The sequence below is a fragment of the Papilio xuthus genome, unplaced genomic scaffold, assembly GCF_000836235.2.
Source record: "Papilio xuthus unplaced genomic scaffold, Pxut_1.1 DF827680.1, whole genome shotgun sequence".
In the NCBI taxonomy this organism is placed as follows: Eukaryota; Metazoa; Arthropoda; class Insecta; order Lepidoptera; family Papilionidae; genus Papilio; species Papilio xuthus.
The window spans coordinates 6,658,886-6,675,059 of NW_013530969.1; the positions used below are offsets into that span (position 1 = coordinate 6,658,886).

Sequence of the window (16,174 nt, forward strand, 5' to 3'; positions counted from 1 at the left end):
TATTTTCCTAATAAATATTTAAAAGCAATACATTTATCAATGAAATAGAAAGATTAAAATGCTGTTATAATGCTCAGCATACATTTACTTATCTGAAATAGCATAAAAAAGGTGGGAGGTATATTTCTCTGTCACACCTCTTGTCCTCTTGTATGCTTCCTTCTCGCTCACTCTAAACAAGCAAAGATTCTAAATATTCTATTAGCATTTATATGGAAAGTAAATATTTATTGTACATTTGAAGCGTCCTTAACAATTCACACATATTAAACAACTAGCAAAGATTTCATAAATTTGCAACAAATGCATTTATCTAAAAATGGGCTATATAATACTCGTTGGAATGCATCGATTGTGGTGTAAACAGAAGTCACAAATAATTAAACAATTCAATAACAGCTGTAATATGTTTAACTTTTAAGACAGTCAATAATTAGGTTAAAGCACAATGCATTACCAAGATTGTCTATAATTCGGATTTTTTAAATAGCATAATGCTTTATGTAAACTACGTTTTTGAACTGTCCGTTTTTATAAATTGTAATCGAAAAAGCGAGGAACATTATTTATTGCACGTCTTCGGAACTTCATTATAATCAATTCAGCAAAATAGTAACGACATATCGTTGAGTTTGGCACTTAATTCTCACTATGGTTGCAAATTAAATAAAATTGATAAAACGTACTACATGCCAGTATTATTAATAACAAACTTATTGATGTAAATTATGACAGCAGTAATATTGTGATATGATTATGAAGTTTAGTTATTTAGTGACAGTTACAAATAACCTCGAAATTTTTAAAATTAATGTCTAAAGGTTATCAACAGTGTTGCCAACAACAAATCTAAAATTCCGCTAAACAACTTGGCATATTCTGTTAAAAGGAAACCGTTAATATTTTCTTGTTAAATAGGAAATATTTTAAGCTGACAACACTTTGTATCAGCAATACATTGAAACAATGGAATATTTTGATAGTACATCATATCTTTTATATTTGACTTAAATTATACGGTGGTATTTCATGTATTTACATATTTTTCACAACATTTCATTTGCTAATGATAGGTAAATATTTTAATATGATGTTATAAAAAAAAAACAACCTTATTTTAATTAAAATGTCATAGTTAAGTGTTATTTAGTCAAAATAGAACTGCATTTTCAAAATATACTACTCTATACTAAATTTAAAGCATTTTACGCACCATTGAATATATCCATAGTGCTATTATTTTTTTTTTATTTAGAAGAGAAGAGAGCAAAAGTTTTAACACATAGAGCCAATTGTATTTTGGTAAAAAAAAGTTCTGACATAAAACATTGTTACGTCAAATTAAAATGAGTTATTTTAATTCATATTTCCGATTGGTTCTTTTGATAATTCTTGTTCTATATGTACAACGTCAGCCATTAATTTATTTTTTACCAATTTTACGTATAGTATCGTTTTATTTCATTTCTGCGTTCATATTGCATTTCTATTTAACAATTACAGTATAGATATATTTATACGTTAAAATAAAAACATATGTCCTACAAACTAATAAATAGATTGAGATTTAATTTGTGTCTTCATATAACACAGGATGTTTTTTACAACTTTAAATTCACAATAGTGAACATACGCAACATCTGCATGCATTAAAATAGCAGCCTATTAAGTCAATGTAATAAAAATAACTTACTATATCTACTCCGTTTCTAAAACATCAACATTCATATAATCTTGTATGACTAAAGTTCGCTTGTCAATTTGCGAATTCATCTTAAAATATTCGAAACAGATATGAGTTTTACGTAGTAAGACGTAGTGAGAGCAATTTCTTTTTGTCATAGATTAAATATATTCTAGAATAGACTTTGACAAATATATTTTGTCTCTGGTTTTGAAATAACCGATTTCATCGAAATGTCCAATTCCATCGACACACTACTTGATAAAGAGAATTATTATATAGGTAAGGGGTAACATCAAATAACACTTACTCTTTTACATTGAAGAATAACCAAGTGCATGAGTCTACTCAGCCAATTCCAATATAGTCTTTTTCACATATAAAACTGCTAGTATTGAAGTATCTTCTCATAGCAGAATAACCGCCGTCACAAAACCAAATGTAACACGGTTTGTGTGCAATTGTAACCTCGATTCTAACCACCGTATGTGGGCGTGATGTAGGCGCGCGTTGTAGGCGCGTCTGTGGGCGGCGCCTAGACGAGGTCGCCGTCAGTTGGAGGTGGGACGAAGTGCAGCTCGCGCTCGGCGAGGCAGAGCTGGCATCAGTCCAGCGCGCCTATACATTCCGGCTCCTCTCGCACGCATTCCTTCGGGAAGTATCCCGATCGGTTGTCATCCTGTAAACATGTTTATGAATTGTTGAATTAAGACAAGCCTGCTTTTGCCTAATAAACGCCTATTGTTAATTTTCTTGATTAGATGTGATATTATATAAGTTGGAGAGGTAACCTTGTCCAGAGTCCTGCCCTTCCACCAGCCGCGGCTGTCGCCCTCCTTGCTGAGCACGAGCAGCTTGGCGCCGGGGCGAAGGGCGAGCTGCGACGACTCCAGCGGCCGGAAGTCATGGATCACCGTAGCCACCACGCGACGGAACGGCCAGCGCAGATTCGAGTTTAATCTAAAATTATATCAAATTTAAAACTTCTTTGTTTTATGTCGTCGGAATGAAACGTAATTTGTTACAAACGTAAATGTTTATAAATTCCCATATTATTTAGGTTAAAGTCACCAGTACTATACTAGCGAGTACTCACCCGACAAAGTTCTCAGCGAGGCTGGTGAGCTCGTAGTACGAGACGAGCTCGACGACGCTGCGGAAGAAGCGAGACTCCGAGAGGTAGTAGTGCGGCACCTGGTCTATGGGCTTGCGGCACACGCGCATGTGCTTCACCGTGTTGTCCGTTCTGAGGCAATAGACAACAAGCTTTAATTATAGCCTAAGAAAGGAAAAAGTAAAATTATAAACACAAACATTTAATATGGTCAAACATCGTAACAAAATAAGAAAAGAAATAGCATATTAAAAATGTGAACATGTACAACGACAAGGGAAATAATGTAGTTACTTTAAGGAGAGGGCGTAGTGCGTGTCTGTGGGGGAGTGCAGCGCGGCGCGCGGCCGCACGCGCAGCAAGAACGTGCCGTCCACGCGTCGCTCCAGGCGAGCTGTCGCCGTCTCGCGGCCCATCTCTCCCACATACCTAAAATATGTTAACCTATACAACTAATTTTTTACAAAAATATAATATTTTTATGGTCCTTCGAGTTGGATTTTCCATTTTGAAATCAATATCTCTAGAAATTATTTTATTGTAGTTTAAGCAGTATGAGAAAAATACTTGTGATGGTGTGTTGCATGTTTGTATTGTGTACTGACCACATGTAGTAATGCAGCGCCTGGTCAGGCTGGTGTGAGTGCGGCGGCAGTGGTGGTGCGGGCGCCAGTCCTCCTCCGCACCGACCTGATAGCGCGATGCAGTCCTTGTGCGCACACGCATTGCACACCGAGCACAGATACCCCTGTATGAATATAACGTGACATTTGTGATACATGTTTGTTAATACAATATTACGAAGGTGTGGTGTACCATATTACTAACCTGAAATATTCTGCCCTTGAGAAACTTGGAGCAGTGATGACAGGTGGCGGGCTTGTCGAACGTATGCAGCACGAACTTGTGGTTGGTACTGCGGCATCCGGAAGGTTCCAGATTGTCTCTATAAACGACACGCAAAATATAGTACCTACTAATTAAATTCCTTGTATTCAAATTTTATGGCGGCTTGAAGTTAGCTGCGAACCGTTATAACTGTTATTTCTATGGGAATAAAGTACAACCAGCACTTTAGTTAGAGATGCTGTTTCATTGCAATTTCATCACAGCGTGTCGTGCGAAATGACTCAATGGATTTAGCCACTTACATGGCATCTCTAATAGCCTTGATCCACTTGCGGCGGCAGTCTTCAGTGCGCGCGTACAACGTGAATGTGGCGCGCTTGTTGCGGCGCACGAGGTAGAAGTGCGCCGCCCACCGCGACTCGCCGCGCAGCGTGCGACGCGCGTTCGCCTCCTCCACGCGATACTCCGCCAGCCGCACCCCGATGCGGTACGAGTACTGATTGTCCTACACACAAACATTATACATTAGTAAGTTTACCAACACTGAAATATCTTCTATTATATATCTTCTTTTAAAACCAACGAACCTTGACAGGTTTGCATAGCAGCATGAGCTTATCGAAGACAAAGACGTATCGCGAGCGTAGTTTCTGGTCCTCGTGAGCCTTCACTTTGAGCTCGCCGTCGAGCAGCAGCCGGCCGTACGCCGCCAGCCCCGCGCCGGTCGCGCCCAGCTCCCCGTACTCCCAGTCGATTATACTCTCCTGGTATCATAACGGCACATTCAAATTTACAAAATCGCAAATCCCATCTAAAATTTATTATAGAACATTTTCCTACCTGTACTTTGGAAAGTAACGCCAGTACTTCGCTGTCCCTCTTCACCTCGTTGATATACTGTGCCACATCAACCATCGCCTCTTTCGCGCGCTCCAGCCCACGAAAATCTTCGTGGTTCTGTAATAAATATTGTGACAGAAATATAAATGAAAGTTATATTTTGTGATTGTGAAGTGTAGGCATAGTTTAACGTGGTTATCGTACCGGCTGCGTCTCGTGCACCAGTTTGTCGAGCAGCAGGTGGTACTTGAGGACGCGCTGCATCGGCACCGACAGTATGTCGCGGAGCTGTATACGACCATCGCTGTGCTCCTTCTGACATTTCTGGAAAACAATCTTTGCTCGCTTACGTGTTTATTTATTCGTACAATGTTGGTGGTAGTGTAGTGAGTTTATACCACTAGTTGTTTAGCGAAGGTGTTGTCCCTAGCCTCGAGGGTCTTGAGCGTGTCCTGTGCATGCGTGAGGTTGGAGCAATAGTCTCCGTACAGCAGCAGGCGCTCGCGCCACGCCAAGAACACGTCGGCGAGCCGCGGCGCTCCCCCGCCCGGCACGCACGCCTCCGTCGCCAGTCGGAGCTGACGCAGCAAGCCGGAGTGCGTCTCGTGCAGCTCCTGATCACGTAAAACAATTCCTTCTAACATGTTCCATGAATGAATGACAACCGCAGAGGGTCCTTTATCGTATTTTAAGATGGTTTATAGCTAAAAGATTTTCCGCTTTCATTTTTGTTTAACAACTTTTATCGATTTCCTTGTAAGTTGTATTACCTTTCACTATATGTTATTTGAAGAAAATTCTCACCTTTATACCAAAGAATATAACTTGCAAGTCTTGAGGTTTGAGGTAGGGTGTCAACGGCCTTAGGAAGTATTTAATTATTTTGCTCAGTACGTCGACGTAATTGCATTCCGTGTCTACGAGCTCCCTTATAACGTAATCTCTCTTCTCTAGACTATGCGACGATGTTGCCAGCTGAAACACACAAAAGGGTATATACTCGTTGATTTTACAAGTGAAAGTAATGCATGCATTGAATTCGAAACATTCAAATCAAAAATTAACCATTCTAAGCGTAATTTTACGAAACATTGTAACTACGAACTATCTAGACTACGAGGCAAATAAAAAATAATGATACCAGAAATAATGAGCGAATGAATAATTCACTGTATGGTCGGAATGCCGCGCGGAACTTTTACTCGTCAGCCGCTGCGTTGCGGTTCCTAACTCAGTCATGAAATTTCTTTTCCCCCCACATTTCGTCATACCGCCGCCGCCGAAAGTTGTTCAATATTTTATCGCAAACGTTGCCGAATACTTTTCATTATTTGCCAACATTTTCTTTTTAACTTTCGATATCGCGAACTGTACGCACGTAATTGAATTTACGTAACGTTACTTTTCACTACGACAATGAGTTTTCTTTTTTCTTTGTCATTCAAAATACGTCACTATTGAATTTAGCCTTTCATAAATGTTGACAAACACCAAGATTCAGTAATTGTTTTGATTTTTGTTATTATCCACGCATTATTTCTGGTAACACTAAAACTACTATAGCATGTATCACTAACTACTCATACTTAACAAAGCCATGTGTTGCCTTAAATAAAAAAGCATTAACTACTTAATAAAGTAAACCATATTTAACTAATGCCAACTTATGTAACTCTGAATTAAAAGGGAAATTAGAAATATTAGTGAGTAGCTTTGGTCCAGTTAGAGGAGACAATAATTTAACTTAAGTCTATGTTAGTTACATAAAATGTAGAGTTATGTTGATAAGTCATATTCAGTACTTTGAAGGTATAGAAATTAAGACATTATAATTTTTCCTTAATAGAAATTTTGTTTTCTTTTATAGCCAACATTTATTGTTAGTAAAATAACATGTGTATATAAATTTTAATGAGACAATTAAATTATTTATTCCAAATTAGTATATTAATAATTTTTAAATGTTAAATTACATATGAAATATACACGCGGTAACTCATTGTTTGTTTAGGATACATTTTTATAATGCAACAAGCGCTGAGAATATTATGCGGTTTTGTAATAAGTTTCTAAAGGTTTCTAAGCTAAAATGTGTCATATAGAATTAAGTTGCCAAATACAAGAACAAAGGAGTCGCAGAAGTTCTATTATCTATGTCTTTATTATAAGACTTCTAATTAATTAAAAGTAACCAATATTTTGATTAACGACAAACTGTTATTCACATTATTTTGCTTTAAACGTTTATAAGTTGGTACAACAATTACTACTTAATTACATAATCAATTATGTAATATTTAGAAATTCAAAATTTATATTAAGACAACACACGTCTTTTAATAAATAAAATAGAGAAATAGAAACCAATAATAACACAGGCGTACAGCGAAAGCGTTGTTCTGCAGCGAGTGGGCGTGCGCGGCGTGCGCGTGGGGTGCGTGCGCGTGCGTCGTCGCCGGCCTGAGCGCGCACAGGTCGCGGTAGATCTCCTCGTCTCGGATGCGCGCGCAGTAGCTCGTGTACTCGCTCACGTCGGCCACGCGCGGTGGGCACGCGTCGCCGCTGCGCACGCCGAACACACACACGTCAAACACATACGCTCTAAGTCTCCACTACATGCCCACCCACCCTAATACCTCGTGTCCTAACTGCCCATTACATTGTATACGACACATTAAACAACGCCAAAACCAACAAACTAAGGTAGGTTTTAATTACGATTGCCAAACTTGGCTATAAAAATAGGTCACGGCTTTTGGTTTTTGTAGATACTTCAGACCACCATTAGGACAACCATAATGTTCTCATGCTCAAAAGATGTACGCAAAAAATATGTTTTTTTTTCTTATTTGAAAATTAAACACGTCAATGTTATTGCTCAATAATTTTAAAATGCCGATATTAGTAATTATTACTTTTAAGATTGCTTTACATGGGAATAACTTTAATGCGCCATTTACAATTTTTACGCAGCAGCAGCAATATTCTTTTGTATTTTTTGAATACAGAATAATAATTTTATGTAAAAACCATCCATAATAGTGGCATTTAAATGCTCACACAAGATTTGTATGATAAATCAGTCTCTATGAACATCGTAATCTCGAATGTTATTATACTTTCTAATACCCATATTCCTCCACCATTACCATAAAATACATTACGAGTAATTAAATACCAAGAACTAACGTAAAACGTTACATCGGTAACGATCTCATATAATTTTATAGTAATAAACTTGCGCTATAAAAAATGACCTTAGTGGAGCTCGACCTTCATTTAACGGCCCGTTTTGGCAAAGGCGAAAATTGATATCACTATTGTTAGGGCAAGTGTACACTGACCTATATTTGAAAAGCGCTCGAAATAAATTATAGAATTTAACGGACAGGCAACGAGCGCAAAGGGACGGGCAATGGACATCCGAACGGAATTCTGATACTTCAGCGGATGTACCCGTACTCTCACTTGGGATGTACAATGTATAATTTTACTTTTTAAAATTAGTCATTCTTTTGAATTTTAAGGTCCGTAAAAGCAATAGTCAAAATTCATTATGCCGAAATTGATAATATATTTAACTAAAAATGAGATAAAACTTATCTAACAAATACTTCCGCTAGAGAATTATTATTTTTTAGTGAAGTATGAATCTCTTCATTGCGCTAAAGTCTCACTTTGTAATTAGATCACGATATTAGTGTTGGAACAAATATTTTTGGTTAACATTAAAATTTTCATTTATAACATTTAGTCGATTAAAGGTAGGCAACGCATATGCAATTGCGTATGTCTATGGGCAACGATCACTTCGCTATTTTAGCGATTTCAGGTGGCCGCTTGCTCGCTTGCCACCTTATGATATAAAAAATATTTTTCGATACTTTAGTCTTTTGAATCCCTTGGTAAAATTGGCAAAAGATAACGGAGCGTTAAAGCAGATAGGACGTGTCAAGCACATGGGGGAAGGGCATGCGGAGTACGTGCCTACTGGCAACACTACATCCGTTCAATGGTCTAAATTGTGTCAACACTGTATAATGCCATCCAAACTTAATGAAGGCTCGCAATTTCGCAAGAAATACGCACTATACAATTTTAGGTATCCGCGCAATGTAAACGATGCTGGGGCACCGTTATAGATGTTTTATTCCAGTCGTAGTGAGCCTAACTGGCGCTCACCTACGAAGAAATGCGAAGCGAACTTCGAACTGACATAAAGTTTGCAACTCATAATACCTAGCATCTAAATTGGCGCGTAAGTACTAGGGTATTAACGGGATTCGCGTCTTCCGCGAATGTCTAGGACCAAATTTAGACAGGTATGCGACAGAAATAACACAATTAAATACACCGGAGAACTTACAATTATTATTATTATTATTTTTTTATATCAAAAGTTGGCAAACGAGCAAGCGGCCACCTGAAATCGCTGAAATAGCGAAGTGACCGTTGCCCATAGACATACGCAATTGCATATGCGTTGCCGACCTTAAATCGACGGAGGACAGGTTGCACAGAAAGAAAACATCTTCCCTTTCCATGCATCCTCTCATCCGGAAAGTCCACTTCCACTTCCCATCCTTTCCTTATAAAGAAAAGGATGGGAAGGGAAAGAGGACTAAATTAGGCCTCCGGGACGCACACTCATCAGACGAAACGCGGAATTGCTTCCACTTCACGCCTGTCTTCTGTGTGGTCGTGGTATTTCACCGGGCGAGCCAGGCCGATTTGTGCGAAGATGTTAAAGCGGGCTCTACCACTGTTAAAACATGGCTTAGTAATTCTCATGTTCTAAATAAACATATTTCTTTACTAAATATACAAAACAAAATTTCACTTTTCTCTGTTTAGTATAAAATATCAAGTTTTAATATATGTACCTATAGATATATAATCTTATTTGCAACCTTCGCTGTTCATAAAAATATGCGAGCGATTATCTCGTCATGCAAACTTAGTCGGAACGAATTCGGTATGACATTGAAATTTGACGTCAGAAGTGTTACAAAAATACATATACGAAAATATTATCGGATGTAACAATCCTTACCGCTTATATACCGCGAATATACACAACAAAAGATTTTTTCAAAGTAAATGAATACAAAGGTCGATGTATTCGAGCTCCAGTTTCTTTCATTTAAATTAGAACCATAGAGATCTTTGTATCTTCAGCTAAAAACACATTTTAATAATGGTACAAAAAATACTGTGGACCCCAACCTACGATATACCTATAAAGAAGAAATTTCAACATCGTTTCATCTAATTAGATCTATGGAAAAATAAAAAAAAATCTATCTATTAGATTTTTTTTCAGATTTTTCTATAAGACAAACGTTGTTGACATTCCTTTAGTTATAAAAGAAAACAAAAAAAAATAATGTAAATAAAAAATATACAATTCGTAGCCAAAGTACTGAATTTAACATATAGGAGGTACATCATGGCACGCACTATAAATAATACCAAGCGAATAAAATTAACCCATGCTGTAGTAAGCCACTTTCATTCGTCTTCATCAACAGGGATTTGTCAGCTCTAAACACAGCCATAACAATTTTATGCAGCGCCGTTATACATGGAATACGTCCCGCAAGGTTTAAATTCCCTTGCAAAAAAACCCCGTTAGCGTTCCAGGAATACTATCATGTAAGAACTTAAGACAATTTATCGTTATACTTCGAATTGTGATAACGTACAGAAAACTCGCTCTTATCAACAATATACTCATTGTCATTTCGATTTGTACGTAAAATATACAAAGAATGCAAGTAAAATTTATTTTAAAGTGGAGTTTTTTATCTATTGCCAGTACGCTTAACGTGTATAGATAAATGATGTGCATGTACAGATATGAATTATATATATTACTATCTTATGCTATTACTAGCTGTCGCCTGCGACTCTGTCCTCGCAGGATTAAAAATAGATGTTGGCCGATTCTCAGACCTACTCAATATGCTCACAAAATTTCATGAGAATCGGTCAAGCCGTTTCGGAGGAGTATTGAAACGAAAATTGTGACACGAGAATTTTATATATAAGATAAAAGCGAATGTTTTGGATCTCGCTGAAATTTGGCATACACGTATAAACATAGTCTAGAAGAACGCATAGGCTACTTACTTTTTTTGATACCGCGTGGACGAAGTCGCGGGGGACAGCGAGTGTACTCATATTTCTCTAAAGCCAATTGCGAAATGACATAAGCACATGTTTATCAAATGATCTACCTCAGAAATTATCAAGGAATAACTAAGAAATTACATTTATATATTTTTCATTGACCGAAGACGAAACTAAATTGACACAAAGATTGAGTGAAATGTTCTTTTCCAGTGTTGTTTGCTTATCGCATTATTTAACAAAAGAAACTACAATACATATGATAATAAAATAGACTGATCTTTTATTAAAATAACTCTACAATTGTCTATAATAATATAACCCTTAATATTTTCCAACAATCCATTAATGTTCGCAGTCGCACCACTCACCCAAGCTCATCCCCGACGGACGGCGACGTCGACGAGACGGATCAGACGCGGAGGCGTAAATGTCAATGTAGTATAAAGCATCCTAATTAATCTGCTAGCCTTTATATCTCCTCTGAGACTAGAAATCCATTAAGCCGATTAAAATTAGATCGGACATGAATTAAGTATCGATTACATTTAATTAATTACTTAAGTTTACTTTACTTATAAAATACTAATAATAAAAGAGAAATGAATATGTAAAACTTTTCATTCTTTAACACCAGATAAAGGTGATTCAGAATACTACTTGGCTGTTCACTAAACTCCTTGATTACTCCTATTATTCGCCGAAGAAAATAGTATTGTTATTAGTGGGACAAATGACATTATTTTATGAATAAGGTATATCAGATATCTGATAGACTGTATCTTTAACATAATACATAAAAGGTGAGGTATTCGAGCGAGTGGTTTAATCACATTGCGTCCATGCAAGTCGGTATAAAATTGCACTTAAGTGAATTCAGCTCAACACGTGGGCGTCGGCGGGGCGGCGCGGCTGCGGAGCGAAGCGGGTGGGGGCGCGTGGCCCTCACACGATTCGATTTTCTCAATTTATAGACGCAGGGAGATTGGACAAATTGTTCAAATATATGCTTTCACAAACACCGTAAATTATTGTTTTAAAGGTTATACCAAAAATATAAACAAAAGTCACTCTATAAACGTTGATGGCTGGACAAGAGACGACAAAATTATGCAAATAGTTTTTATTTCTGATTATTTAATTATGTGTTTGCATAGTTTCTTACATTACATACAGGATTAAAACAGGTAGACAGCATGTGTTGCTCAAACCGAAGATTGGTATGCTAATATTAAAAATATAATTTAAGATTGGTGTCATGAGAAAAAATATGACTTGTTAAGAAATGGTATCTAATTAGAGACAGAAATGCCTTTGTTTTTTTTACTCTTAATCTAAAAGCGTGTTTGGTATTTCGAAGAAAATGTAAAAACGAAAACAGGTATAAGTGATTTCCAGTAAATTGGTTTTATTAATAGTTCTTTAATCAAATCGCGATGTTTTTCTATAAATAAAACGTAATGGACGAAAAATTCCGACGAAACATTTTACTCGACGAATTCTTTAGTAAACAACCAATATATTTTGCTTTCATAGGCGAAACATACACTGACAGTTTAATGTATAGACAAATTTCTGTAAAAGTATTGTCTAATCTAAAAATAAAGAACACCTTTTATAATAATTTATAATACGAAGGTGCCCACGACCAACAAAATATCCCTTGAGAGACCTGCTATTTTGATAGACGGAGAGGCTGCACTCTGCTTTAAATTGTTGTAGAAAGCAGGAACATCTATAGGTCTATAGCACAGAAGATTCATATTCTTCCTGAAACTCGTTTATATTCAGCCAACCATAATTCCTCAATAATAAAAGCTGTTATTGATGCTGAATTCGCTGTAACGTATAAGTAGATTGCAGTTGGTATTGCTTCCGCTGCAACAAGAATGTTATAACTAGAGGCCAGTGTGGCAGTGGCCACTGGCAAAGAAAGTAAGCCGTTGCCACGTGCGCGCTCATAATGTTAGATCATTATCATACGGGAGCCGACTGTCGTTGTCGACTGAACGCACATCGCACATCCGGCAACTCGGCACGCATGTGACACACTCGCAAACACTACATTCATTATTTATATGTATACTAACTTGTTTCGCGACTTTGTCTACTTAGAAAATTATTATCGAATACATGAGAAAATAAAATGTCTACATATAGAGATGGTACGTTAAGCTTATCGAGTCGTTTATAAATTAAGCAATCTGCGGTCATTCATCCTAAATCCGGGCGAGCGAAAGTAATTTAAGATTATATTTATATCTCAAACGAACATATCGTTTCTGTTTTTGTCTAAATTAAATATTTACAACGTAAAGCGTACGAAGCAATATTCATTGAAGACTGAGATATATAGAACGGGGGCGTTGGGTTTGCTTTTTCTACACAATCGTCTATTTTAAGCGTGTGTATTCCATGCAGAACGGCGTAAACAAATTTGGGAGATGGAGCAGCTGCTACAATTCACACACCGGCGCACGCAGACCTTCGCACCATTCGCACAACCACGGCCTACGCGAGTTTTATCAATGAGCGTTTCCACGGCTGTAAAACTCGTATAAAATCATACTGTTATGTCTTTTACTCTACGTGAAGAAATAGGTTTTTTTTTGAGTGAAATTTCACGGTCAAGGAGACAAGATTTTTGATTAGAATTTTCATAATTAAAATTTTACAGATTTGACAACATTTTACATTTATAAGTTAACACTTTTTTTTTTTAAACAGAAGAGGCAAACGAGCAGCGGGAACACCGAGGTGTTTAACGACGATTCCACTAAGTTTTTCACATAAAAACTCGCACTTTCGAACTGAACTCACAGGACGAGTCGGTGGCTCTGAATGTATTAAGATGTGAATATTTTAAAACTATATTTTGTTATTTAACAAATAACTTTCAAATAAATTCAACTTGCGGTAAATATATTCAAATTGATGATAGTATCACCGGATAGAATAATCAATGTTGAACACAACCTTACGTAAGGCTGCATAACATTAACATATCCAAGGCGCGTGCGCTAGTGTGTGAACATGGTAAGAATGTAAAATGGAATGGCCACCTCGGGCATAGCGGAGGTGAACTTGACATAGCACAGGTCTTCATATATCTCCTCAACTCTATCTTCACAGGTTGCACTGGGTATTGTAAACTGCACCCAGGGCACTTCAGCGGGCCTCTCCTGGGGCTCATTGCCAGCATATTGTGTTACTTCGAGGGATATGTTCGCGCTACTATAATTTGATAATGTGTTACATAGAATCATTGAGTGGCAACTGATGTAAACTATAATACAAAATTACTTACGTTGATTGCAGATCTTTATATATCTCTTCTTCTGATTGTGTCCGATGAGCTGAGAATGGCCTGCAAATAAATACATTTTTTGTAATTTTAAATTATACTATTCCACAAAAGCACATATTCTGTGCATTATCTGTAAATATAAAATTTGCTTTTGGCACTAATGCATGCAAATAAATGTGCTTTCATTTTATAGAACATATAGATTAGAACAGTTTTATATTCGTTTTATATTTTGTATGTTTAAACATAAAAATTCAAATTATTGCTACATAAATATGTAAAATATGAACTTACTTAACATTTTTAGCCAATGACTTAGGACACTGGCTGAGTTTGGCCAGCGTGCACAGCACTCGATGGAAGTTAGACAGATCAAAGAGCATTGAAGGATCAAAGAGATCTGTTTCTCTTAGCTCAAAAACTTCATGACATGATCGCAGAAATACTTTTATGTTCCTCATACACAGAAACTGTAAAGAAGTATTTTTCTATGTTATAAATGTTTAATAATATAAAATAACATGAGGTATTATTATAGCAAAGTTGAAGGTTAATTTTCAATTACAACTAAATAACTACAATTAAATAATAATCTTATTTATGTTATGATCAAATGTAAAACAATACTCAGTTAATAAAAATTATTTGTATTATTGATGCAAGTAAGGGGTTTTTCCACACTAGAATAAATTATTATTTGAAAAATATAAGAGTTAATAATAAGATAAGGAAACAACATGTCAACAGGTTTTTTTTATAATGGCTTTTGATGTTAGTTTTTTTTGTAGCAATATTATTTAATTTTCTAATGTTTAAAAGCAATTAAATAGGAATAACAAATGTTTTTGAGTTTAAAGTTTTATTGATGAATTTGAATCAAATTCTAATAAGATTTAAGTACTGATTCTTTAAAAATCTTCATAGAATATTGAACCTGATGGTTATTTTATTTTGACATTCATCGTTCTGAGCAAACTTTTAGAGAATGCTTTCATATTGTTGACAGAGTTTTCCTAGCAACTATATAAGGTATTGAACTAATTGACCCAATTAAAAATGTTTACAGATAAGAAATCCTAGAATTAAGATAACTTAAAATTGTCTCTAGATAACTAATGACATTTTAACCTTAGAATTGATATGAAAATTCTAGACATAGGAAGTATGTATTCATACTAGACTTTGCATAATTATAACATAAATAAAAAGGAATTAATTAATCTAAAAGTTATCAGGAAATGCTGAATAGATGGAAAGATGCTATCATTGCTGTGAAACTACAGATGCACATAACATAAATATAATGAATATGTAAATGTAACATTCCTTCATTCATTCATGCCATTGATAACAGTGAAATATATTCATTGAATTGTAATACTTTACACAAACATGAATGGGACCAAACAGAACTCACTACTGCATATATAATTAACATCCATGTGATAAATATGGACAATGCTGGTCAACTGGGACATAGTTATATAACAGTTTTTTTTATATTAATTTTGTAGTAATATATGAGATTGTGTTCCATGTATGACCTTCAGTATAACTGGAGAGCATAAAGTCTTTAATATCTAAAGAAATAATAGATAATTTAAAGAACTTATCTACGACTATAGAAACCATTAAGGCATACTTTATTGATTTTAATTTTTTATGTAGGCAGATTGCGAGTTACTGCTAGCATACCTGGGCCATTTGCGGTCTTTGGTTTACGTCTTTCATATCGATACAGCCAGGATGCAATACGTTCAATAGATTGCATAGTAAAACACCGTCCCGCAACGTATAAGCCAAATCGTGTATAGTGCTCGTCTCCCAATTTGCCTTGTGGTCCGGTCGCAGCAAGCCACATCTCGTCAGCCAGGACGCGCACTCGCGCCACAGCTCCTCGCCGCCAGCAGCCATTATTTACACACACACTACACTGCACATCGATAATATCTGCAGCAACCACTGCTTTTTAATAATCAACAGGCCATTATTAACAAGGGTTAATTGATAATTGACATACAAATTGATACAACAAACACGACAGCCTCCTCCGCTGGATAAAATAATTTTGACAACTATTTCCCAGTGTAGCCGATGTAAAAAAATGACACTTGTGGCTTGTGACGGAATTTTATTATTTTTTATCTCAAGGAAACAAAACAACTTTTCAAATCTTTGTACAGTATTTCTTTTATTTTAGATAGCTAATTAATAATTTCTCTTTGACTTAATATTATTCATATTCAAA

General features: G+C 36.1%; 1 protein-coding gene across 2 annotated transcripts; it reads right to left on the reverse strand.

The window, feature by feature from the left end:
• Positions 1-1,380: 1,380 nt before the first annotated feature.
• Positions 1,381-15,984, reverse strand: Vav (Vav guanine nucleotide exchange factor). 2 transcript variants are annotated; one of them, XM_013311393.1, is made up of 16 exons: positions 15,622-15,984; positions 14,221-14,396; positions 13,927-13,986; positions 6,872-7,049; positions 5,292-5,462; positions 4,886-5,101; positions 4,692-4,811; positions 4,488-4,604; positions 4,235-4,411; positions 3,950-4,152; positions 3,627-3,744; positions 3,404-3,546; positions 3,093-3,227; positions 2,781-2,930; positions 2,476-2,644; positions 1,381-2,363 (listed from the first exon to the last, which is right to left on the reverse strand). In XM_013311393.1, the coding sequence occupies exons 1-16, from the start codon at positions 15,838-15,840 to the stop codon at positions 2,289-2,291; spliced, it is 2,427 nt and encodes an 808-aa protein (XP_013166847.1). In that variant the 5' UTR covers positions 15,841-15,984; the 3' UTR covers positions 1,381-2,288. The 2 variants fall into 2 exon arrangements, with proteins under 2 accessions (XP_013166847.1, XP_013166848.1); XM_013311394.1 differs by lacking the exon at positions 6,872-7,049 and adding an exon at positions 13,682-13,853.
• Positions 15,985-16,174: the final 190 nt, after the last annotated feature.